The sequence below is a fragment of the Triturus cristatus genome, chromosome 2_1 (assembly GCF_964204655.1).
Source record: "Triturus cristatus chromosome 2_1, aTriCri1.1, whole genome shotgun sequence".
NCBI classification, from domain to species: Eukaryota; Metazoa; Chordata; class Amphibia; order Caudata; family Salamandridae; genus Triturus; species Triturus cristatus.
Window position 1 is genome coordinate 1,062,103,861 of NC_140581.1, and position 26,239 is coordinate 1,062,130,099.

The 26,239-nt window shown below is 44.9% G+C and overlaps 1 protein-coding gene across 2 annotated transcripts in view; it reads right to left on the bottom strand.

Annotated features, from left to right (window-relative positions):
* Positions 1–1,167: 1,167 nt before the first annotated feature.
* EMCN (endomucin) overlaps positions 1,168–26,239 on the bottom strand; it is a 672,183-nt gene continuing 647,111 nt past the window's right edge. For both annotated transcript variants that reach the window (XM_085635882.1, XM_085635891.1), the window contains exon 11: positions 1,168–1,605. In XM_085635882.1, coding sequence (XP_085492008.1) covers positions 1,595–1,605 — 11 coding nt within the window. In that variant the 3' untranslated portion in view covers positions 1,168–1,594. The remainder of the gene's footprint in view (positions 1,606–26,239) is intronic.

Sequence of the window (26,239 nt, forward strand, 5' to 3'; positions counted from 1 at the left end):
TTCCCAAAGTTGGCAGCGCAACGCCACACCCTCTTCTTTCTTTCTCCGTCTCCATCCTCTCTTTCCTTCTTCTCTTTGATTTTGTTCTTTATTCAATCAACTTTCTCAGCCTAAGATGAGGGGTTTGGATAGGAACAAAGTCAGACAGGCAGAGTGCAAGCAAGTGGCTCTTTGAACGTGTTTAGAAAAAGCACTTGGAAGGCGAATAGGAGGGCTTTATTTGTATCACTACCTATGTGTCACAGCAAACTAAAAGACCGTCTACATACATTCGTGCAGCCTTTTGGCTTGCTTTTTATTTTACAGCTAAGATTGATTCCAAACCAGTGTTTAATTTGAGCCAGTGGTTTCCGGTGCTCTTCACCGGCACTTAATTGTCAGCACTGGCTCTATTGACTGTCCACCACATGATGACGCAGTCTGAGATGTGCATAACAACTGTGTTTATTAAGTCAAATAGCATTGAAAATTAATAATAGCAGCCTCTCACACCATTATTATAGCTTTGTGCGGACTGATATAGACTGAATTGTCACACTTATAGAAGTGTGATGGTTAGGTGTTAAGTTAGCACTATCACTGGCAGCACTGGCAGGGGCAATGCATAGTACAGGCTGCAGTGGCCTTCCGAGAAGGGCCTTGGCACTTAGGGGCATATCATCAAGGCCCGGCGATAATTATCGCTAAGCGCACTTAGCGCTAGGATAATTATCGTCAGGTAACGTGGAATTTTATCGCTGAGATAGCGTGCTATTAGCAACGCTTATCTCAAAAGCGATAAAATTCCAAGCGCTAACTGCCAAACGTGAGATTATCGCTGGAAATCCAGCGATAATCTCACAAAGTTTGGCGATAGCTTGATGATAGTGCAAGGCATACTTAGCCATGATATCCACCTTCCATAGGATATCATGGCTAAGTCAGTCTTGAAGCAGGCATAAGGAAAGTAGCGATAACAGAGATTATCGTCGCTTTTTGTCCGAAAATGGACGCAAAAGCGGCGATAATTTTTTAACACTTTGTCGATGATATGCCCCTTAATTTTTTACAAACCAAGCACTGTTCCACACACTCAAATAATTTTGGATAGCTTCTATATTCATAGCGAGGAATCTTTTTTGAATCTATTATTCACATGATAGAATGCACCCGATGAGAAGCAAGTAGTACAATTTCACTTCTGGTAAACACTTTATTTTGCAGATTTGCATCCCTGAGAAACATAGAAGTTGCCAGATTAAAGCATGGCCTCGGAAGAGTACTACATGGCCATGACGTCAGAAGTCTACAAGTCTACATGAATTTTCACCTCCTGTATTTTGCTGCTCAGACCATTGGCAAAACGACAGGCAAACAACAGCAAATTCTGAAACTCACATAACTAGAAACAAATAAATATGAAAATGTTCTTCTACATTTCTCCAAATTGAGAATAAAAAGATGCCACCTCTTTAAGGCATCCGTTGTCAAAGTAAAGATATGAAAAAATGACAATTGTAAAAAAAATGACAGTAATAGTGTGGTCTGTGACTCCACCATTAACCTAAGTGCAGCTGAATGATCTTGTATGGACGTCAGGTAGATGGTTCAGCATTCACTTTACATCTGAAATACAAACAGAAGACAGTGTAGAGGTCAGCCTTCAATTCAGTGGGCGCATTCAAAAGATGTATCTAGCACCTCAGTCCCAAGCTGCTACTCCTGTTTGACAGGGTAGAATTAAAGGGTGCAGCTCGGACGGAGCACGTGATTTGATTCAAATGCAATAAATACCCCTCCGAGCATCGTCATTTCCATAGTAAGAAGCTCCTAAAAGATGTAAGCATTTCCAGCCAATAGCTTTTCATCTGTCGAGACTGTAACTTAGAAATGACTACTGACAAGCCAGAAAATAAAGAGTCAACAGAACTGGTCCTGTTTTTGGGTGGACTGGCTATGCCAAGCACTGCTTTTAAGTTTAGTTTATTGTTATTAGTCAGTAAAAACCATAAACATACAAAATACAAGCAATGTAAAAATAGCCTTCCTTACATCTTCACGTTAGTTAACAAATCTACATGTCAAGCACTGTAGAGAGGCCTCCATTTCAAATGTGACTCAAGTTGAAAATGGCGAATACTAATTACCACTTGGTGGCCTATGTGAATAAAAATCTGAATTTACAAAATGTAAATTTTCTGTGAGCTGCAGACTTCATTAACGATGACGCCTACCATTCCAGGCTCTGTCATATTGCCAGGACGAATGTACGTTCTTATGACACATTCTTTTCCCCGGCAGGGAATCACAACGCGGTCGTTACAACGACCGCGTTGTGATTCCGCATACCATTATGCCGCAAGTCGGAGTAACGACTTGCGGAGCGGGGGCGCTGGATGTTGTAATAGTATAATTTACTACTATTCCAACTCCAGTCAGTGCGGACAATAGGGAAAGTGTTGGCTTTTTAATCCAACACCTTCCCCCCACCCCCTCCGCAAGTCGTTGTTCCGACTTGCGGAGTAATGGTATGCGGAATCACAACACGGTCGTTGTAACGACCGCATTGGGATTCCCTGCTGGGAAAAAGATTTGTGGTAGACATTGTTTACCTTGCCAGGACTGGCGTTAAATGGTCCGTGGAAAAGGTGCCAAATGTACCACTAGGAAACAGTAGCGGTGCAGCCCAGATTTGGAAGTCTCCCTGGCAAATGGCAAATGCTGATTATCATCTTCTGGTCAATGTAAAAAAGGTTGGATCGTTACAGAATTACTCTTTTCAGTGAGCTGCAGATTTCAAGATAGATAGATCCCGCTCATCCAAGCTCTACTATTTTTCTTGATAGGAGTTAGAAATTCTCAGGAACTGGTATCTCAGGTACCACTGGAAACAATAATGGTATGGTTGTATTATAACCCTGCTACTGCATGATGCGCTCTCTCTTGCTAGGCGTCATTGGCCTGTGACTACTTCTGGGGAAATTTAATGTAACTGTGAGATTCTTAAAGCACATACACATTCCTGCTTTATTTTCTAAAGGGAGCTTCTTTACTAAGTCAGTTCTACAAAGGCCTACTAGTCGTTTCACAAATTCCCTAATTCATAGTTATCTTATACTTAGGGCTCCCAGTTTTATGGTATTTCTTTTTTTGCCATTTCCATCTTTATTTATCTATAGTAATTTTTTGCAAATTTTATTTGTATTTATCCATATTTATTTTGGGTTTTCTGGACAAATTAAGCTAAAATTAGTATATTTCCACATTTATTTGACCAATAAAGAAACACTCATGCTTGAATGTGTGCCAGGTTTAAATGCTCTGAACAACCGCAGAACATAAATCAGTGCACTTTTATGAAAATATGCAAATTTCAGTATCCACCTTGGGCATATCTACTGCTGGTAAAGCCTCTTTACTAAAATTCCTTTCTTTTTTAACCCCCTTATCTATCAATCCACACATCTATTGGCCTGGCAGTCATGGCAGACAGTATTGAGAATTACTCCAAAAGCAACCCAATTTCCGTTTTTTATCCACATTTAAAAATAAATACAGACAAGAAAATGAATGTTTTCTGTCTGTATTTATCTGTAAAAATCAGTAAAAACGGAAAACAGGGAGCCTTACTTATACTGTATTCTGGTGTGATATACACTCCCAATAATATTCTGAGTGCATTCAAGTCTGTGTACAATAATCTGCTGTCATATTGTTTTGGATACAATATTTTTCAGGCTAATCTTTCAAGGAGGATGATTACTTTAGTTAGGTACTTATGGCCAGATTTAGGCCTTGGCTTTTCAAGTCAAAGTACAGCACGTTTGGGGGGCGTCACTGTTGGCGTTTATGGCCATTCTCCATTCTTTTATCATAATTTGTTTTTCAAAAGAAAAACGTAATGATCCCCACAACATGGAGTATTCTCCCAGAGATTGGATGGGTCACTATTTGTTTTTCTGTCCCTCAACACCAGGGTTTCCCTGGCAGTGACAGGCAGAAAAATACATCCGTCTACTTTAAATAGAGTGGGCGGTTTGATGGCTCTACTCTGATAGCCCCTAGTTTGTCACACCTTTGGAGGTAGCTAGCCATTGGGGTAGTCAACAGGGAATGGTTGATGGAAAGTTGACAGTCCTCTTGACCTTATTTAGGGAGGGTGGACCTAACTTTTAGTGACTGGGTTCTTCGTTGCATTTGCGTCAGAGTACCCTGTCCAGCAAAATCTAAATCTCCCTCTTTCATAGTGTGGCACATTGAAAATATTATAATGCAGGATTTTCATGATCAGGGAACAGTACTGCACTAGTTGGCTCCAGTGTGGCTTGTACTCTAGTGAGGGGGTCTCTTGGAATGCAAAGAATCTGCTTCTTTACAATATGCAGCATGTTTTATGTTCTGTAGTAGGCTCATATTGGAAGAACCCCAGGAGTGTGTAGAGATGCAATACCCTGTTCTGTTCCTGAGTTATTTTGGGTCATGTATAGGTGGGTGAGATTGGAGAGGGAAGGTCTTAAAGGTAACTAAGACTTTAACCTTTTTCACTGCTGAGCCTTTTGAGCACCACTGTGCTAGAGCTTTTAAAAAAAGTCAGCATTAGATTGTCGGTCACAGTCACCTCTTTGGTCTCTTTGTGCACTTATAAAAATGATATGACATTTGTGGCAAATGCTGAGCTACATATTTGTGCAAACATTGCACCTCATTGTAACCTGAAAATGTAGGGGCTGATTACGATGAGTTCTCAGGTCGAAGGCTTTCCAACACTCATCGTTGTTTTTAATTCTGACCGGCTGATTATGTTACAGCCGGTCTGAAATGAAACCGTCCTGTCATTCCAGGTGGCTTCCGATGGGCTCCAGAAGCCCGTCTGCCAGTCAAAATCCGGCCCATATTTCAAATGGAAGGCGTTTCCGCCTTTAGGATTACAATGCACGGTTTCCAACAGGGTTTCTATGTCGGCCTTTCCGACATGGAAACCCTGTCGGAAAGCGTGTTTGGGGGCCACTGGCAGGGTCCCCTTCTGTTTTCGGCCTCCATTTGGAGGCCGAGGGGGCACTCTTGTTGATTCCTGCACCCTGCGGCAGGCACCTTGAGGTGCCTGCCACGGGTGGCAGGGATAAACACAGACTCCCATTTCTCTATGGGAGCTTGAGTTATGGCCGGTTTACAGCCGTAACACAAGCTCCAATAGAGGAACGGGAAAGCGACCGCACCGTGTGCGGTCGCATTGTGATTAGGCAGTCGGGATGGCTGACAGGAGGTCGATCAGTCCTGTTTCCTGTGTCCGACATTGACATAACCCTCATAGTGTCTGATCCAGAAATGTAACATTCACTTTTGAGTCATTTACATTTTTGAGGAACTTTGGCACTTTTTACTCAGTCAAAAAATCAGTGTAAGTTATAACTGAAAAAACAGTAGTAAGCCCAGCACTGCTCATGGTCAACCACCAGCAATATATAAAATAATAGAGGTAGGGAATTAAAATAAAACCCTACAGGAATTATTTTTAAATGTAATTGTTTAAAATAGTTAAAAACAGAAATAAATATAATTTCATGTTACAAAATATTAAAATAGTACATATTTATTATTACATTATAAAATATTTAAGATATGCTATTTTGAAATTACAAATCAATGTAATGTTTGATTCTAATGAAAACAAAACCAAATACATTTTAAATAATTCTATACATCAGCAGGGGAGCAGGTCCCTGGGCCAGCTCCCCTCGATGCTGCAGTCTGAGCTACCGCTCAACCTGTAACCGCTGTCAACCAAACACCTCACTGCTGCTCTCAACCTCTCCCCATAACCTGTTTTCCTTCTGTCTTTTTTCTGACCAAAACTTACCTTTTGCCTCCTTTTTGCCTCCATAAGGTCTTTTATCCCACCTAAACTTAACCTTTTGCCTCCATAAAAAGTCTTTTTTCCTTTCTAAATATTAACTTTTGCCTCCGTTTTGCCTCTGTAAAGTCTTTTTTCTGCCTAAACTTAACTGTTTGGCTTCAGAAAAAGATTTTTTCCCACCTAAACTCAACCTTGTTGCCTCTTTTATGCCTCCATGAACAGTCTTTTTTCCTGCCTAAACTTAACCTTTTGCTTCCTTATTGCCTCCATAAAAAGTCTTTTTAAGTCACAGGAACAAAAAAAAAAGAGCACTTACCTTTTGCCGGCTGCCGTCTTGGTCCCTGCTTACCCCGCGTCTCTCCTCAGCTTCTGGAAACAGGAAGCACCCAGGCTTCCTCCCCTAAGCCAATCCCAATGGGTTGTGATTGGTCTGAGTGCCGCAGTTCGACACTCAAATGGGGAATGGGAGACTGGGTATGTTCCCCGCCAGGCTGTGTAATGCAGCCTGGTGGGGAACATGCAAAGTGTGCATGACTGTTTGGCTGGGCCAAGACGTCCAGCCAAGCAGTCATGCGCACTTGGAGTGTGCAAACCACTCCTCTCCCTGTGCCACAAGCATGTCCCACAATAACTCAGCCCATACTGAAAAATAAAATTATCGGAGGAGACGCCACTGGTCCTTTTTCCCGCCTAAACTTAAACTTTGGCCTCATTTTTGCCTCCATAAACATCCTTTTTTCTCATCTAAACTAAACCTTTTGCGTCCATTAAAAGTATTTTCCCTCCTAAATTTAACCTCGGTCTTTTTACTGGTTAGACATAAAGGGACCCTCTCACCCTTCTTTGGCCTTCAAGCCTCAGTCCATCACTATGTTGAGTGTTAGATGCCGCTAGGGGTATTCAGACTTTTAGCGACGAGGTCGCTAGAAATTGCGCCAAATCTCGTAGAACAGAGGGAGGCAATCTTCCAATTTATAAATGATACGTTCGTACACTGCAATAAGGAACATTCCCCTAAACCAAACATCAATTATAGGTAGTCAGGCAGTTTTTTCAGTGTTGGAGGAAGCATTGTTTTGTGACTGCCATTGCAGCAGCACACCAATGGATCATCTCGTTCCTCGCAGGAAGAACCCAGAGAGTCCGTCTCCCCCCGTTCAGATCCGAGGCCACCGAAGTCATCTGCGGCGTACCACAAGGATCATCACTCAGCCCCACCCTCTTCAACGTCTACATGAGCCCCCTCGCAGCCATCGCACGCCAACACAACCTCAACATCATCTCCTACGCCGACGACACCCAGCTGATCCTCTCCCTCACCAACGACCCAGCCACCGCCAGAACCAACCTACACGAAGGGATGAAAGACGTAGCCGAATGGATGATGAACAGCCGCCTGAAACTGAACTCAGACAAGACGGAAGTCCTCATCCTCGGATGCTCCGTAAGATCTTCCGTTGGATCCCCACCGAAACCAGGAAGACGGTCACCCAGGCCCTCGTCACCAGCCGACTGGACTACGGGAACACCCTCTACACCGGAACCACAACCAAACTTCAGAAAAGACTCCAACGCATCCAGAACGCCTCCGCACAACTCATCCTGGACATCCCCCGACACAGCCACATCTCCGGACACCTGAGAGATCTCCACTGGCTCCCCATCAGCAAGAGAATCACGTTCCGACTCCTCACCCACGCACACAAGGCCCTCCACGACCTGGGCCCCAGGTACCTCAACAACCGCCTGACATTCTACACTCCCACCCGTCAGCTACGATCGACCAGCCACGCCCTCGCCGCCGTTCCACGCATCCGAAAAGCCACCATGGGAGGAAGATCCTTCTCCTACCTGGCAGCCAAGATGTGGAACTCCCTCCCCATCCACCTTCATCTGACCCAAGACCACCTCTCCTTCAGGAAGCAACTCAAGACCTGGCTGTTCGAGCAGTAACAGACCTCCCCCCCCCCAAGCGCCTTGAGACCCTCCGGGTGAGTAGCGCGCTATACAAATTTCTTGATTGATTGATTGAATGGCCCAATTGCTGAAAAAGTTCTGGATAACAGGAGAACTCATGGAGCAGCACTCTTGCGCCTCTTAGAGCCCCAGTCATCCCAGCACAAGTACATAACTCTGCTCACACCTCCTGCCACTATGATCTTATTGACTGACATTGACATATTATGTATGGAATATTCCCATCTGCTGAGCCACATCTCCAGCAAGAGGAGACAATAGAGATCCCTGCTTGCTCTACCTGCTGTAATGTAATCGGAACAGTGAATAGTGCCATCTGTGCAGAACCTTGAATTAAACTAATTTAAGTTGAGCCTCCCACGGTGACTTGTCATGTTGTGTGAGAAAGTTCGGACCAATTCTACTCTGTGTACTCTGGTGAAAGTTGATAGGCCACCATTCTTTAAGGAGAGAGACGATGGAGTTTATTAGGAGTACACAAAGTCCGGAGACCTCTCCCTTGTAGAATCCCTATTGTAGTAAGTAGGTTCTCACGTGAGAAGTCAGTGGAGTAATGCGCACATTTCCAAGGCTGGCTTTTAGAAAGTGTGATAACTGATAAAATCTCCAAGATTATTTTGGTATCAGGTTGGAGGAGGCACGGGCTTCCTCAAACGATAAGATCCTGCCGTCTCTTATCAGATGGTCAATGTAAAGTACTCCACAGACAAAGTCCGTCCATACAGGTTCTTGGATGTCTATCTGAACTCTGCCATTGACCCACAAAGGTGCTCTAATGTGTAAACCCACATCCACTTTCAGCAGATTATGCGCTTTACACAACGCTTAGGAGGTTGCCTCAAGAACAGGATGGGTTTTGATCTATTGTTCTTTCATTTTAGAGTGGAGCACCCCCGGTGCGCCTGTTTTATCCATCAATGACTCTTAAATAGATACTCATATCGGCTTTTCCTGGGTGACATGAAAGAAATATTTAGGGAGGGGAGCAGCTCTTCTGTTGAAAGAAGAATATCTGAAAGAGCAGCCAGGCCATTTGAATTTGTGTGGCCTGCACCTTACATATACCATTCTCCATCAAGGTAATAGACATAATACAAGCAGCATAGTCCTGTCCCCTTTAGAAACATCTGTGAACTCACAAGACCCCTATGTCCCCATTCTACCATCAACTATGGCCACCCCTGTCCTGGCTCCTGTGACAATCACAGCCATTACAGCTGCTGTGCAACCAGGACAGACAATACCTGTGGCCACCCAGTCAAGGTCACAGTGTTGTAAATTAAAGCAGAATGTGATTAAGCATTTACTGAAAACATTAATGCTTCCCCTTTAATCGTGTTTTCCTCCTTATGTTGGCCGAAGTCCGGACTCCATTTTGTATTGACATGCTGCCATGTGTTCACCACGAGGAGAGTCCGACCTCTGTGTTAGTTGCTCTTGTAATCTGCCTAGCAACAGTTTATAAATAGCCCTCTTGTCCATCTGGCGCATGCCCAGACTTGACCACATCTGTTATAATTAGCTTTGCTTGACCATGTGTTTTTACGGGCCTAAGGAGTGTGTTAGCTCCGCCCATGTATTGATTCAGTATCGAGAATGACCCTAAATGGTAATGTTCTTCGACTTCATGTGGTATCCACCCACTCATGAGCCCCTCTGTTGTGTATAAAAGGGGACTGTGTACGCAAGTTCTGTGTGCTACTCCTTGCAATACTGAAGAGTGTTGTGTGGATTGTAGGACCACCCTTAAGGGTTAATAAACGTTGTTTTTGTACTTTGCAGTTTCCGTGCCAACTTCCTTATAGATTTCGTTACAGAAGAGCGAACCCTTGTCTCTTGCGGGCCTAGCTGGGGCTTGTATTCATCAATTGGCGCCCGTCACGTGGGGCTCATCGGCGACTCGGATGCTCGAAGGACTGGTCGCGACGAAGGTGAGGAGTTTGGCCGGGGACGTGATCACTGCCAGCGGCGTCTTAGCCCTGGCATCCCGAGGTTTTTCCTCCTTCCCTTCCGAGCTGACCGTCTGGGTGGCGCCGGTCATCGACTGAGACCTCTTCTGTCGGTCCTGCCGTGAGAGCCGTTTGGGCGATTGTGGAGCTTGGCAGTTGGAACCTGGACTCTTGATTGGTAAGAACCGTTGTACGGTACTTGCTCCGAGTTTTGAAGCCTGGTCTGGCTATTTGAGTTTGATTGATGGTGACTAGTCATATTTTGAATTTGTCTTTGTGAAAAATATATGCGTTGCAACACATATAGGCAGGTAATGTGGAGAAATTTCTCCGGAGCTGTGTAAACTTGGAACGGCGCAACGATTAAGTGCCATTTTTCTTGATAATACTGCATATTTTGCATTATTCCTAGCATGCCTGCTTTTAGCGCACTCCGTAAGTGGTGCTGCTGTTTGGGTAACCGGTTGAACCTCGAGGAATCTGCTCCAGCTCCCCCAGAAGGGACTCCTAATAGAGATATGTATGTGAAGCATGGTCTTTCTTCCATAATGTACAGCACGTTATGGAGGAAATATACTAGGAAGGATCCTGAGTTGCGATGGCCTTTGTATGGATCGTTTGATATACGTAAGATTGAGTATGCGGAACAGTGTATGTGTAAGCGACGTGCTCGTCAGGATATGTTTGAGTGTGTGCGATTATGGGTGAAGGAAGTGCGTGAGCGAGAGAAGCGTGAGAAAGCGCTGTTTGATAAAGAGCAACGGAAGAATGATCATGTGCGAGCGCAGGAAGCGAAGCGTCGGGAGGACAAAGAGCAGACGGATAGACAAGAGAAAGAGCGTAGGCTACAAGTTTCGGGTCAATATGTTGTTCGCCAGCCGCTTTATCCTGTCCTTAATAATCCTGATGATGATTTTTATTTGCTAGATCGCTCTCCGCCCCCTTATGTTGGCGCATCCGCTCCGCGGCCGCAAGATTCTGACCCGGCTTCGGGTAAGGTAGACACACGGTCCATGCTGCCGGCCGAGCAAATGGCTGAGCTTCGGCAAATTTCCTTCCGTGCGCTCAAAGGCAAGGTATCCATGGAGGAATTATTTCAAATTTGGGGGCCATGGCAGGAGAGAGATAAAGTGTATTTTCTGGGTCATTTCGCGGACGAAGTGATTAATGCTTTCCGAAAATATTCTCATGTTTTTGAGCCTGACGAAGTGTCTTCGGATGCCAGAGCAATACGTAACGGTGCTTTTTCTCCCTCTAAGGCTCCTGAGGCGGCTCGGCGGCTGTTCGCCTTGCGGGACGAGGTGCTGGCCCTTCGAGAGAAAGCACGCCAACGAGCGGAGGAGGAGAAGCGGTCGGATTCAGTTGCGGCAGGGGGCCACCTATCCACCTCCCAGTCAGATAAGGATAATGTAGTGCATGCTAAACCGATGCGAGAGGCGGCACCTTTGTATGTTCCTCCTAAGGGAGCAGGGACTAGCTCGGATGTTAACTCCGCCGATGCAAGGGGATATTTTGTATATAATTGGGTTTATACTCCATGGCATAGGGCCGATGTTATGGCATTAAAGAATGCGCTGCCTGACCCCCGCAAGAATCCAGCGGCCTTCTATGAAGAAGTCGAGGGGGCCTTGAATTCTTGCATTATGACCTTAGCGGATATAGACCTGTTCTTTGGCCTTATCCTACCGCCGGATACGTGGCGCTCTGTCCGGAAGGTAGATGATGCGGTTGCCTTCAAGGCCCGGTGGTCTGACCTTGAGGATGAGGATAGGGAGCGGAAGCCTGCACAGAAACCACCCCAGAATATTCTAGATCTCCCTGCTGCTATTGTGGCTAAATTGAAAACAATAATCCCCCCTAAAAAGATTGACTGGAATATGTTAGCGGCATGTAAGCAGAAAGTTGATGAGTCAGTTGCAGATTTCTTCACGCGCTTCGAAGAAACGTTCCATGACTTTAGTGGCCAGTCGCTTACCGACGACACAGGCCGCCACCTTTTCGCGGACAAATATGTGGCCAATCTGCTGCCGGCAGTTGCGGCCCGGTTAAAAGCGAGTGAGAGTTCTTGGTCCTCCGCGACACCGACGGCCCTTCTGACCATCGCTCAGTATTATGAGCGTCAGGAGCACGAGGCGAAGGGCCAGGAGGAGAAGAAATCGAAAGATCTCAAAACCAAAGTGATGTTAGCACAAGTATATGGCCCGCCCCGCCGGGGTAATAATAATAGGGGAAGGGGCGGAGCTTATGGTCCCCCTTCGGGCCGATCTGATTTGAATAAGAACCAATGTGCGTACTGTAAGCAGTTGGGCCATTGGGCCAGGGAGTGCCCAGCATTGCGTGCTTCGCGGCAGGGGCACACTCCGGGTGGCCAGAGAGGTAGAGGGGGCTTCTCGAACTTTAGAGGGAATTCTAACGATAATGTCCGTTTCGACACTGCTGGACAGCACCGAGATAGCTCAAACGTTTTCGATCGCCAGCATCAGTATCATGTATCGGACATCGATCACTCGGGATATCATGATCCTCAGCATGCATAGGAATGCGTTGGATGGGGGTCTGAATCAGTTGAGGTGCCGGTCGATCAGACGGGTCCTTATGTATCGGCTGAGGTTTTAGGTTCTACTGATCAGTTCCTCGTGGATACAGGAGCGACACGTAGTGCATTGTCTAGGTACTTGGTTCCGGGGGCTCCCCCATCCGGCTCAATGGTTACATCGGTAGGGTTTGACGGTACACTCTCCCGAAGCCCTCTTTCACAGCCCCTTGCATTTAAAGTTGATTGTTTTTCTGCGCCTTGTCCGTTTCTGCTTGCTCCGTATACACCGGATAACATTATGGGCCTTGATATGTTAAAGTACTTTAGGGCTACAATCCGCTGCTCCCCTGAGGGTGTGAGGGTGATCTTGAATGACAACTACCCCCGGTCTGGGCGGATGTGTACGATATCAGAGGATGCGTTGTTGGCTACCCTCCCCCGAGCTTTATGGGCGACTTCGGACACAGATGTGGGACAAATGGTGATTCCTCCGGTCCACATTAGTGTCCAGGAGGGGGCGGTGCTACCACGCCTCCCACAGTATCGTATTTCCCAGGAGGGCGAGGAAGCTCTCATACAGATTGTGCAGGATTTGATCGCAGTAGGAGTAGTGGAAGAAGTTCCCTATAATATCTGTAACAGTCCGATTCTCCCTATTCTGAAAAAGGACACGGATGCAAAGGTCTATCGGTTCATAATTGATTTGAGGGAGGTAAACAAGATCGTGATACCTCAGTACCCGGTGGTTTCCGATATCACGACGTTGCTTACCTTGGTCCCGCCTACGGCGACCGTGTTCTCAGTGATTGATTTGAAAAATGCCTTCTTTTCTATTCCCATTCACCCTGATAGCCGATTTCTTTTTGGGTTTACATTAAACAATAGATCTTATCGTTTTTGTAGAATTCCCCAAGGCTATACAGAAAGCCCTAGTATCTATAGTCAGGCTTTGAAGCGACAGTTGGATTCCTTTGCCTTACTCGAGGGGGTCGCCCTCATTCAATATGTCGATGACATCCTGTTGGCGGCTGACACCCTGGAGTTGTGCGAGAAAAGCACGATAGCCTTACTTTCCTTTTTAGCCTCCCACAATCACAAGGTCTCTAGGAAGAAATTGCAATTCTGTAGACCAAAGGTGACTTATTTGGGTCACCTTTTGTCTAAGGAGGGGCGTGCACTCACACCAGATCGTATCCAAGTAATCTTGGACACACCGAGGCCATCCACGCAGAAGGATGTGCGTGCATTTTTGGGCCTCGTTTCTTTTTGTAGACAGTGGATATTGGGGTTTTCACACATAGCTAAGCCATTACTAGCGCTCTTGACAAAAGACACGCCTATCCCAATCCCTTGGTCAGATGAGTGTGATGCTGCTTTTCAGCAATTGCGACAGGCCCTTTGTTCAGCACCAGTGTTAGGGACCCCTGATTATACAAAACCCTTTTCGTTGTATGTGCATGAGAAAGATGGATGTGCATTGTCAGTCTTAGTACAGATGCACGGCGACAAGCAGCGCCCTTGTGCATACTTTTCGGCTGTGCTTGATCCTGTCGCCCGAGCATTACCAGGGTGTTTTCGCTCGGTAGCGGCGACAGCTGTGTCAATACGCCAAAGTGAAGGAATTGTGTTGTCCCACACATTGTTGGTGTTAGTTCCCCATGCTGTGGATGCCCTGCTTAATCAAACAAAGACGCAGCATTTGACCAGTGCCCGTTTAACGGGATATGAGCTGACGCTTTTGGCTCCTCATATTACGCTGAAAAGGTGCGTAACGTTAAACCCGGCCACATTGTTGCCATACCCCGAGACCCAGCCTGAGGCGCAGAAAGCGCATGATTGTATTCTTGTGACTGAGGAACAAACAAAGGGTCGTATTGATCTCCAGGATACGCCCTTTTCAGAGGTAGATGGAGAATTGTGGGTAGATGGATCATGTCTGAAGCTACCAGATGGTACGGCTTCAGCAGCGTATGCAATTACCACGTTGCGGACGATAGTGGAGACAGCACGCATACCACAGAAATCAGCTCAAGCAGCGGAACTGATAGCGTTAACACGAGCGTGTGAGCTCAGTACAGGATTGTGTGTGAATGTTTACACAGATAGCCGCTATGCCTTCGGAGTAGCGCACGATTTCGGCCTACTCTGGAAGGAGAGAGGGTTTCTAACGTCACATGGGGTACAGATAATGCATGGGGAGTTAGTCCACAATCTTCTAACTGCATTGACATACCCGAAGAAAATTGCCATTGTTAAGTGTAGTGCGCATAGGAAAGTAGTTGATAAAGTTGGAGAAGGGAATGCGTTAGCAGACCGAGTGGCACGGGAGACTGCGATGCAGCCCGGTACTACTGCCATGTATGTAGTGAAATCACAGGTGGAGAGATGGCGTGATGCAAAGGAAGAATTGCGAGAAATACAAAGGACCGCTTCTGATAAAGAGCGGGAGCAATGGGCTAGCGAGGGAGAGTTGGATGACGAGGGTTGTTGGAGAAATAAACAGATGGATAGATGGAAGTTACCCACGGCTTTTGTACAACCTATGGTTCAAATGGCACATGGGCTAGCACATGTTGGAGCTTCCGCAATTGTGAAATTGCTTACCCAAGTCTGGGAGCATCCAGAGATTGCTAGCACGGCAAAGAGGGTGGTGCAGACCTGTATGATCTGTCTGAAGTATAACCCAGGGAAAGGCACGCGAACCCCAGCAGGAGGATTTGCGACGCCCACTGCACCCTTTGAGGTTCTGCAGATGGATTACATCCAGCTTGAGCGCTGTAACAATTTGAAGTATGTTCTAGTAGTGGTTTGCGCCTTCAGTAAATGGGTTGAGGCGTACCCTACGAAAGACAATACTGCAATGACCACGGCGAAGCTACTGCTAAAAGAGTTTTTCCCTCGATACGGCGTCTGTAGACTTCTGTGGAGTGATAATGGCCCTCACTTTGTAGCGGATGTTATAAAGTATGTCTTGAAGGGCCTAGGCATCACCCAGAAGTTCCACGCCGTGTTCCACCCTCAGTCTGCAGGACTAGTCGAGAAGTATAATGGTACGCTGAAGCTTAAGATCGCCAAAATCCAAGCTTCAACATCTTTGACCTGGCCGGACGCCTTGCCACTGGCGTTATTGTCAATTAGGTCGGTGCCACACTCTCGAACCGGCCTTACACCCTATGAGATTGTATTTGGACGCCCAATGAATATTTGGGGTCCACCAAGACCTAAGGCTGTGTATGATGTACCTTGTGTGATGATGAGTGATTATCTGGCACAGTTAACGGATAACTTGGTTTCTATTCATCAACAGGTCCGAGAGGCGCTCCCTGATCGGTCTACTGGTGAAGGACATGGTCTCCGGCCCGGAGATCATGTGATGATAAAGGTTTTCGACAGATCGAACAGTTTGGAGCCGAGATGGGTCGGACCTGAGCAAGTCCTTCTTGCAACGAGGACGGCAGTGCGAGTCTCGAACAGGAAGAATTGGATCCATTCCTTGCACTGTCGAAAGGTACCGCCCGGATTGGTGGAGTCTGCCGTGCTGACCGATCAACGAGAAGTCCTAGCAGCAGAGACAGGCTGTGCTGCGGGGCCAAACGACACTGAGGAGCTCTTTTCGGACCACACGACTTCTGGAGGAAGGCGATATCATCTGCGACCAAGGAAGTGAGGTTTCCAGTACCGGGACATACTGTCAGAACGGCCCTTGGGTTAGTGAAACGGAGAGCCGATGAGGCAAGGGGGGGGGATCAGCCCTGCATTAGTGTAGCGACACCCGTCTTGGCCCGCTGGTGAAGAAATCAACCGCTGCCCAAGGGGAAGAGTTCTGACAGACTTTTTAGTTTCAGGAAGACATCAGGGTATTGTTTCCTTTGACATGGAGAAGAAGAAAATTTTTTGTGCGTTGGGGTTCATGCTAACAGTAGCTATCGTTGGTATAACCACATGGTTTGTGGAGGAGGCAACTCCTGCCCGAGAGACACTTGTGTTGACGACTCCAGTGCCTGCGGAGCACTACTTTTATACATTGCCATACCAAGAGTTGAAGCATCGACAATCCTATTTGAATAACACTTTCATTCAGATGCTGCATCACACCCACGTTGCTACGAACGCTACGAACTGTTGGATATGTGGGATGATGCCAGCCCATCAGAAGAAAGGAGGTACGCCATTCATACCACTTCCTTTCTCTCATAATGGCTCTTGTAGAGCATGGTACACTTTGTTGTTTGCTACTCGGAAACCGACAGTGGGACGATTGCTTTTCAGACTTAATAAAGAATGTCATCAGGACAGAAATGGATATCCACAAGCAAATGGAACAATTTGGGAATGGGAAGAGTACCGACCGGACAATGAATCCATTCCCTATATCTTCACGAATACCAGAGACACTGTGGGGAAGGAAAAATTTGTGATCCAAGTGGCCCAAGCCCAAGCGGACCTGTGTGTCCAGAGTGTGGGTTTTATCCCTGTTGGTGTCAGTGATTGTATAACCGTATTAAACATCGATGGGCTGAACAACAGCACCTTCCTAGCATCCCATAATACCTATTTCGTATGTGGAAATAAAGGTTATTACCGTTTGCCGGCTGGGTGGTCTGGGGTATGCTATGTATCATTCCTATTACCTCCTGTATTTCTAGCACCCGCGTCATATCATAAGGATTTGAAGTTGTTGAATAATGTGACTGTAAATAGATATAAACGAACTTTATCGATTGATGATGTGGATCAAACTGATACCAGTTTGCAACAGTATATTGATTTCAACTTAGGACTGTTTTTCTTTGTTGGAGCTGCTTTGAATAGTAGGAAGATCCGGAGATTAACGAGAGTGGTAGAAGCTGTGACTAATCAGACTGCTGCTGCTCTTGGGAATCTTACGGAAGAATTACAGATAACCAGGATTGTTGCATTGCAGAATCGTATGGTATTGGATGTGATGCTAGCTGATCGAGGAGGAGCCTGTAAAATTATTGGAAGTAGCTGCTGTGTGTTCATCCCTGATCATACGCCATCCGTTTATAATGCCATTAATAAACTGCACAAAATAGCAGCTGAAATCCACACAGAAAACGGCACTTGGTCCTTTTCTGGATGGTTTTGGGCGTTGGTTACTGCCTGGGGTTGGAAGGTTCTAACTGGTCTCTGTATTATTGTAGCAATTCTGTTCCTTTTTTGTATGTGTATTCAATGTGGACCATTGTGCTGTTCCGTATGCATTTCATTTTGCATTCCAGATAAGAAAGCTATTGCCGATGTTGCCCGCCAGAAGGGTCTAGCTAAAGAGGTTAAAGGAATGATGATAATTGACATATACGATGATTATTCTTGGAAACCGGATGTCTTCAGTAAATGCTGAAAGGGTCGTCTGTTGTAAATTAAAGCAGAATGTGATTAAGCATTTACTGAAAACATTAATGCTTCCCCTTTAATCGTGTTTTCCTCCTTATGTTGGCCGAAGTCCGGACTCCATTTTGTATTGACATGCTGCCATGTGTTCACCACGAGGAGAGTCCGACCTCTGTGTTAGTTGCTCTTGTAATCTGCCTAGCAACAGTTTATAAATAGCCCTCTTGTCCATCTGGCGCATGCCCAGACTTGACCACATCTGTTATAATTAGCTTTGCTTGACCATGTGTTTTTACGGGCCTAAGGAGTGTGTTAGCTCCGCCCATGTATTGATTCAGTATCGAGAATGACCCTAAATGGTAATGTTCTTCGACTTCATGTGGTATCCACCCACTCATGAGCCCCTCTGTTGTGTATAAAAGGGGACTGTGTACGCAAGTTCTGTGTGCTACTCCTTGCAATACTGAAGAGTGTTGTGTGGATTGTAGGACCACCCTTAAGGGTTAATAAACGTTGTTTTTGTACTTTGCAGTTTCCGTGCAAACTTCCTTATAGATTTCGTTACAGAAGAGCGAACCCTTGTCTCTTGCGGGCCTAGCTGGGGCTTGTATTCATCAACAGGGCCGGTTTGACAGGGCTGGAGCAAGACCTACTGCAGGGAGGGATGCTCAGGGTGCACCTACAAATGCTAGAACCATGGGCCGAAGCCGGATGGGTGCTGCTACACCACAGAGGGGACAGCACAGCCAGATTAAAGAACTTTTAAAGGGACTGGGCACGGTACTGTCTCAGACTTTGGACAGGGAAGAGAAGGTAGTTGCTTTTGCCTCTATTGCTCTGAGGGGTGCAGAAGAGAACTATTCAGTTACTGAAATGGAGGCACTAGTGTGTACGTGGGGCATTTTTCATCTAAAATTCTGTTTGCGGGGCCTACCTTTTGTGGTGAGGTCAGACCATAGACCTCTGGTGATGTTGTTCACTTGCATAGGTAGTGAAAAGGCCACACCCCGCATTTGTAGGTGGATCGAAGGGGTGAGAGATTACAATTTCCATGTTGAATATTTGTGTGGGTTTCGCAACAAGCCTGCAGACTGCTTATCACAACTTCCTGTCGTGGAGAGTAGTAGGGACTGGGAGGAAGCAGATGCGATGTGGAATCAGGAACACGCTTTGATGAAGTTGAAGTGGAGTAAGGCAGCAGTGGTGGATAAGGCTATGGTTTCTTTGAAAGAATATACTGTGAGAGGGTGGCCGGAGAAGAAGCATCTGGGAGCCAATGTGGAAATGTATTGGACTGCAAATGATGAACTGTCAATTGTTGAAGGTTTTCTGTTCAGAGGTGAGAGATTGGTGCTGCCAGAAGGGTTGAGGGACAAAATTATGAACTTTACCCATGAGGGTCATCTAGGCAGGAACAGGGCCATGGGTTGGGTCAGAGAGTGCTACTGGTAGCCTCGAATGGATCACATGGTTGAGATGGTGGTAAAAGAATATGTTCAGCGTGCGTACTCTGACAAGTACATGGTGACTAGAACAGTTCCCCTGCCATCTAAGGAAGTGCCTCAGAAACCATGAGGAAAGGTGGCTATAGACATTGTGGGGCAGTTTAATTCCCTGGCCCAGATGGAGAGATTTACCTCAATACTGGTGGACTGCACTTCTAAGTGCATTTCTGCAGTGTGTGTCAAAGAAGTCAATACTCAGACATTGATTGAATTTTTGAAAGATAAATTTGTAAAGGAAGGTGTGCCTGAATGTACAGTCAGTGATAATGGTATGCAGTTCATCTCTTCTCAGGTGGTGGAAAGTTTGAGGGATATGGGTTTAAACACTGTAAAACTCACATATCTGACAACTTACTCAGATCACTGGTTGGCGTCCTCACTCTAGGTGGCTAAAGTGCGTATCCTTCGCAACCAGCCCAGGCATGTTACAAGTGTTTGGTTGAGCTCAGTACATTCCTGTCCTTCACTCAACCTCACAAGAAGCAAACCGATAACTTACTAACATGTTATGCCCTATCAAACTTGACCCTACCATTTTTGCCTTTGACGCTCTCCTTCTCCTAGTTCCTCCTTTAATACATTCTCCCCCTCCTCTCCTTTTTTGTTCTCACCTTCTGGCTGGTTAGAACGTTTTGTTATGATGTCAAGGTATGTGAGACACTCATACATTTCTCCCTAATACAGGGGGCTTTGCTGTACAGCTTGCCTTGTAACCAATGCATCACCCAGACAGTGTACCGTTTGTTGTTTATGTACATGTTTCCCTACCAAACAAATAGATGTTGCAAAAAAAAAAAAGAAAATGTTAAAGACCCCACCCCCTCTTAAGAAGTAGGCACCCTGAAGGTATCAGCTCCAGGAGAATGGAAAGCTCCCTGAAATATAAAGGAACATGGGTTGGGAAGGCAAGGACTATCCATTTAGTAATAAGAGCAATTGTTTGTTGGATTGTGATAGGATGCTGTTTGCTTCTTCCCCTGGACTTTGATTTTGTCTCTTGTTCCCAGATTTCCCAGAGGGTGAGCTATCCTCTTTTTTTGCGTTATAAAAATGTAAATCGTAAAAAATGTCTTCAGTTTCCGTCCATATATTTTAAGTGTAAAAAATATCACAAAAGCGCTATACAGTTAAAAAGACTTTTTTTCTGCGTGGTCATCTTATATGGTTATACTTATTCAGAACACTATTTTTAGGGTGATTTGACCTCTGTGCACTTTCCCCCCTGCTAAGCAGGAGTAAAGTGGCTATGCTCCCTCTTTACAAATGGTGACCTTAAGTTATCCCTGATTGATATGTGCATTTTGTCTATAAGTCCCTAGTACATGGCGTTGAAAATACACACAGGGCCTGGTAGTTCAATGCTGCAGATGTGGTCCAGTACCTGTGGTGCCTTTCACAGGTTTGCCCTGTAAAATATGGCTTTAGGCCTATCATGTGTAGCATGACTTCAGCAGACTGAACATCTGCTGTCAGACAAGTCAAAAGAAAATGTTTGGACAGTGTGTTACCCCTGCTTTTAATTCTCAAGACATCACCCCAAATGTGCCTTTCTGACCAGAAGGTAGAGTGCTTGATATTTAAAAGTGGCATGTTCCTTTCATGACTAGCCCCCAAAAGCTATTTTCACTGGCATGTCGTTAGTTGGATAGTAGAAAATCTTTACATACTGATGAGAATGTTTTATGCCTACATTTGAACAGGAAACAGATCAAACAGTCATTGTAAGAGAACTTTTGAAACATTTATTAAAAATGTAATTCTTTGCAGCTGATAGTTTTATTAATAAATTATGAAAATGTAAATTTGGGAAGTTGGCTTTTCCCTGCCTGAAACTACTGGAGGATATTTAGTATTAGCCTTCTAGCAGCTGCCCAGAAAGTAGCTGACCTTATGAGTTACGAAGAATTGTCCAAAAGCAGAAAAATGGCTTAGGATTGGTGACAGGCTAGACTACATGTGTTGTAAACTTGATCCTTGGGGTGGAGTAAAGAGCTTAATTAATTTGGACGGAACAGCGTTTAAGCCTGACCATTCAAAGTTTAGTGTACTGTGAGAAATGAAGAAAGGGAAGCTTTGTTCCAAAAGTCCCTACTAGCCAGGCAGCCTCAAGACTACTTTAGACTGAAGGTACCCACAGGACCGACTTTTACCTAACACAAAACGACTGCTCATTTCAGTATCTACACCCCTGACTGGAACATGAGCTAACTCCAAGGACAGTAGGCCGGTGCGCCTTGGATTAGACTTAAAATGGTGTCATATGGAATATTTAACAGTAAGATAAATAGGACGTGCCACAAAAGGGTGGCTGGCTGGCCAGAGAAACATTTTCTACAATGTTTAGAGAGTGTCCAGGAGTGACCCCCCACCAATTGGCTAGTATAAAGCATAAATGAGCCACCCCAAGGCACCCTTCTGAGAACACCTATTGGACCTGTGGAAGATCAGAAGAGGACTGTACCTGCAGTCTGTGATCTGAGTGTTGCCCAGAAAGACTGGACCATTCCTTCTTGTACCCAGGACAAAGAGGTGGACTCCAAGGGTCAGTTGCCTGACCTCCTGTGTGGTTATAGGGACATAAACATGTATAAATGCCATTTTTCCGAAGAGACTATTTGACCAGTACCACTTGGACCAATATTGGACCTTGAAGGTGACCTCTGTTGGAGTGTATCTTGTCCCACAAGTGTTGGCTTGGGGTCTTAAGGGCCTTAGAAGTGACCTAGAGGAGTCTCTCAAAAATCCCTGAAAAGTTAGGACTTAGAATATGTTTTGACTTTCAAGACCTACTGATCCAGCAGTGTGACATCGTGGAAAACATATTCAACTTAAAACCAACTTCATTGGATACATTGCAAGACTTGTTCTAGTGGAGGATTTTGAGCTCCATAAAAATGACAAAGTTTGAATGTAAAATATTTGACTGGTATGTATCCGCTTACTGTATCTGACCTGTACTTCATTGCGGTCATCCTGAAATGTTGCTTAAGTCCCAGCCTAACGCTTCTATGGACTAACATTGGTGATCCGTGTGTTTTGGCACTTTTTAAATTATTTTTTTTTTTAAAACACATGGTTCGCCTTCTAGGATTCAAGACAGTTTCATGGCATTTAAAAAAAAGAATGGAACAATAATATTTAACTTTTTTCCCATTTTGAAAGTGTGAAAACGTATAGGAAGTTAAGGGCCTCCTCTGTGTTCTGCTTACAAGGAATTAATACATATTTTATATTTTAATTTGTATTTCCTTTTTCAATGCATAAAGAAAAACATTTTTTAATCATTTATGTTTTATATGTAATTGTGAACATTGACAATTATAAAAACAAATGTTAGTTCACAGACTTACTTGAGGTGTGGGGTTGTAAAAATGACATAGGTGAGTATTTGATAAAGGTGTGTAAAATGAAACATGGTGAGATTTTATGGATGGCTACCTTGTATTTAGTTAAATTATTTAAAAAGTTCATATAGAGTGCACATACAATTAACACAAAAAAATAACCTTCTATTTTGTGGGGTGTTGTGTTGTTCCTCATCAAGCAGGTCCAGATAGAGACCCTGGCCTTGGAGTAGCAGGGTCATGTTTTTCAAATTGTTCTAGTGGTTACTTTGAACAATGTTAGGCTAATTATACATTTTGCCAACTCAGGTGAGGTGGTACAACCAACTACATATATCTTTAAAAAACATAATATTGCAAGATTGTGGCAACCTCTTCACTAGCCAAGTGACTAAGCTCACGAATAACGTACTCAACACAGGCAATTCAAAGATACCATCCTCAATTCCACTCTTCCAATGTTAGAAATGGGGGTCTCTAGTTGGCAGAGGTAGGTACCTTTGACAAAATAGGGACTCTTGCTTCTAGTAGGGGCAAGGGGGATACACTCCTAAAATAACCCCTGCTCACCCCCTTGGTAGCTTGGCATGTGCAGACAGGCTTATCTCAGAGGCAGTGTGTAAAGCATTTGTAAGCACATACAGTAACACAGTGAAAACACTACAAAAATGACACCACACCGGTTTAGAAAAATAAGTAATCTTTATCCAAATCAAAACAAGACCAAACGACATGAATCCACAATGCAGTAATAAAAATAAGGCTTTCAAATGGTAGAAATAGTTCAGTTCAATGCAAGTTGTAAATGCGACACTTTTCTCACAAAGTACCTTGGATGCGTCACGCAAGACAGAAAAATTGGCCGCAGGGAAGGTGATGAGTCGGTTCCTTACATGCAGGGAAGGTGATGCGTGTGTTCCTTGCTTCGGGGGAGGTGATGCATCGGTTTCTTACTGCGGCCCCTAACGATGCGACAGTCTTAGCGCCTTGATGCAATGCGTTGATCCGGTACGGTGTGTGGTTTTGTGCAGCCGCACAGCAGGCTTGCGTTGGGATCGGTGCAGTGATCTAGGACTTCGGGGATCGTTGCATTAGAGGTCCTAAACAATAGCAGGCACCTCTTTGCAGGTTGGAATTCCCAGCAAGGAAATTCAGGGGAACTGGTGGTGAAGTCTGTGTCCCTGAGACTTCAGAACAGGAGGCAACCTCAGTTTCAAGCCCTTGGAGATCTTTTCTTCAAGCAGGTGACAAAGCAAACAGCAAAGTCCTTTTCTCTCTTCCTTGGCACCAAGCAGACACTGCACGCCAACCCCAGACAGCAAACAGCACAGGGGCAGTATAACTTCTCAGCTTATCCGGCTCTTCTCCTTGGCAAAGGTTCCTCTTGATTTACCAAAAGTGATCTAATAGACTGGGGTCTGGACCCCTCTTTTTATACACCAGAATCCTTTGTACTCTGATGGCAGAGAGTTTCTGTACCCAGCCAAAACCAGTTCTGTGCTCACTGGTGCAGCTTCCTGGCAGGAGGTGGAGACAGCATTATACAAGGCAGAACAGGCCCATTTAGATGAAAGGAAATCTCTTCCCCCTACTCTAAATGCATCCCAGGTCTATTCAGCCCAGCCCTGACTCATCAAACTTTTGGAGCCACTGCCCCTCTCCAGGCCCTGTCATCCAAAAGCCAGACATGCAATACACAAACCTAGCAGAGGCACACTGGATGGTTAGGCAAGAAAATACCTACTTTCTAAAAGTGGTATTTTTAAACACAGAATGTCAAAATCACCCGCACTAAAAGATACACTTTAACATTCTGAGTTCTGGCATACTAAACTTTGTTTTTCTACCTTGTTCCCAGTGCCAGTTATGTTTATAAGGTGTTATAAACAAACTACCCATTCTGTCCTATGGGAACAGGTAGCTTAGCAAAAGTGAAAAACGAAATTGGCAGTAGTTCACTATCATGACATGCCACACACACCAGGGCATATCCTACCTTTCACATACACTGCACCCTGCCCACAGGGGTACCTTGGGCCAACCTTATGGGTGCCTGACATGTAAGAAAGGGGAAGGTTAGGGCCTGGCAAGTAGGTACACTTGCCAAGTCTACATGCGGTACCAGACTGCACACAGGCCCTAAAGCTAACAGTTTATGTGGATGACATCGCAATTTTTTTAGTCGACCCTGTTAAAGATATGGCCACAATCATGTATAAAGCACAGCGATTGGGCTCTTTTTCTGGGTGCAAGCTAAACTTGCACAAAACGCAGACGATTCTAAATGTTCAATTAGTCCCCCCTTCAGTAACTCTTGAAGTTACAAACACAGCTATCTATCTGGGGGTATGTCTTAGCAGCCAAGTCAACGAAATCATCCCACTAAACTATGATACATTACTAAAGAAAGTGGCGGAGAAACTACGGAGTTGGCACCATCTCCCTCTCAGTATCTATGGGTGGTGCAATGTGGTGAAAATTTATATTTTACCCAAATGTTTATATCTTTTTCGTACCATCCCACTAATTATACCATCTTCTTTTTTCAAACGCCTAGATAGTGTTTTGGGTAGCTATATTTGGGGATATCGACTGGCTAGAAGACCTATTCGACTTCTAAAGCTTTCATACATTCAGGGTTGATTCAACCTACACCGATTTTAAGTTGTACTTTTGAGCAGCATTCATGGGACGGATACAGAGTCTACTCAGAGGAACTGATATAAATCCCAATTGGTTTTCATACCAGCTGGCGTGCAGGCCAAATACTGGGTTTTTACTATATCAAACATCTGATCCTAACTATTTTAAACAAGTTCGCTTTAAGGTAGTCAGAAACATCACTAAAATATGGCGTGAAATCTGTAAAACCTACGCAATAGCCGACTTGCAAAAATATACGGTGCTATGGGGGAATCCATTGTTTCCTAATACATTCCATGATCATATCGGGGAAGAATGGCAAATTAAGGGCATTACGCGGATGGGTCAGCTGTATGACAATCAGGGTTTTCGAACTTTTTTATCATTAAAAGAAGAATTCGATCTCTCACAAACCCATTTTTTCAAATATTTGCAAGTTAGGGATTATCTCACTCGAGGTCGGGGACTATCCGAATTGTGTAGCTCATGCGAGATCTTGTCTATACTTGTCAGCACCAGAGGACGAGGAGCTATCGGTGAAATGTATCAAAACCTTATTGGGGCGGTGGGCGATGACGGTGTACAAATTGCTGCTAAACTTAGCCAGGTTTTTGGCTTTGATATTTCTAGGGAGGAAATACAAGAGTCTCTCCAAACTATTGATTCAGCCGTAACATCTGTCAATCTAAAATTACAACAGCATAGAATTATTTTTATGCTATATTACACCCTCGAGCGAATTTCTAAATGGGCTAATAACTCAACCACTGATAAGACAAACTGCCCTAAATGTCAGGAATATGCTGCTGATTTACATCATATGTTTTTTGCTTGCCCTCGATTGAAGGATTTTTGGTCTAACATTGCTCTGACTTTGTCAACTTGGGCCGGCTATGATAGCCAGGCCTCATGGAAAAAGCTGTTGTTGGGGCTACTTTCCGAATCTGGGTGTCTTATGAAACCCTTAGCCTCTATCATTGCTTCATGTGCTCGTTTGTGTATAGCCCGCTCTTGGATATATGCCGCACCTCCCAGTATTAATGAATTTTGGTCTCTGATGAGGGAGATCTTTGAAATGGAAACTGCATTGGCAAATG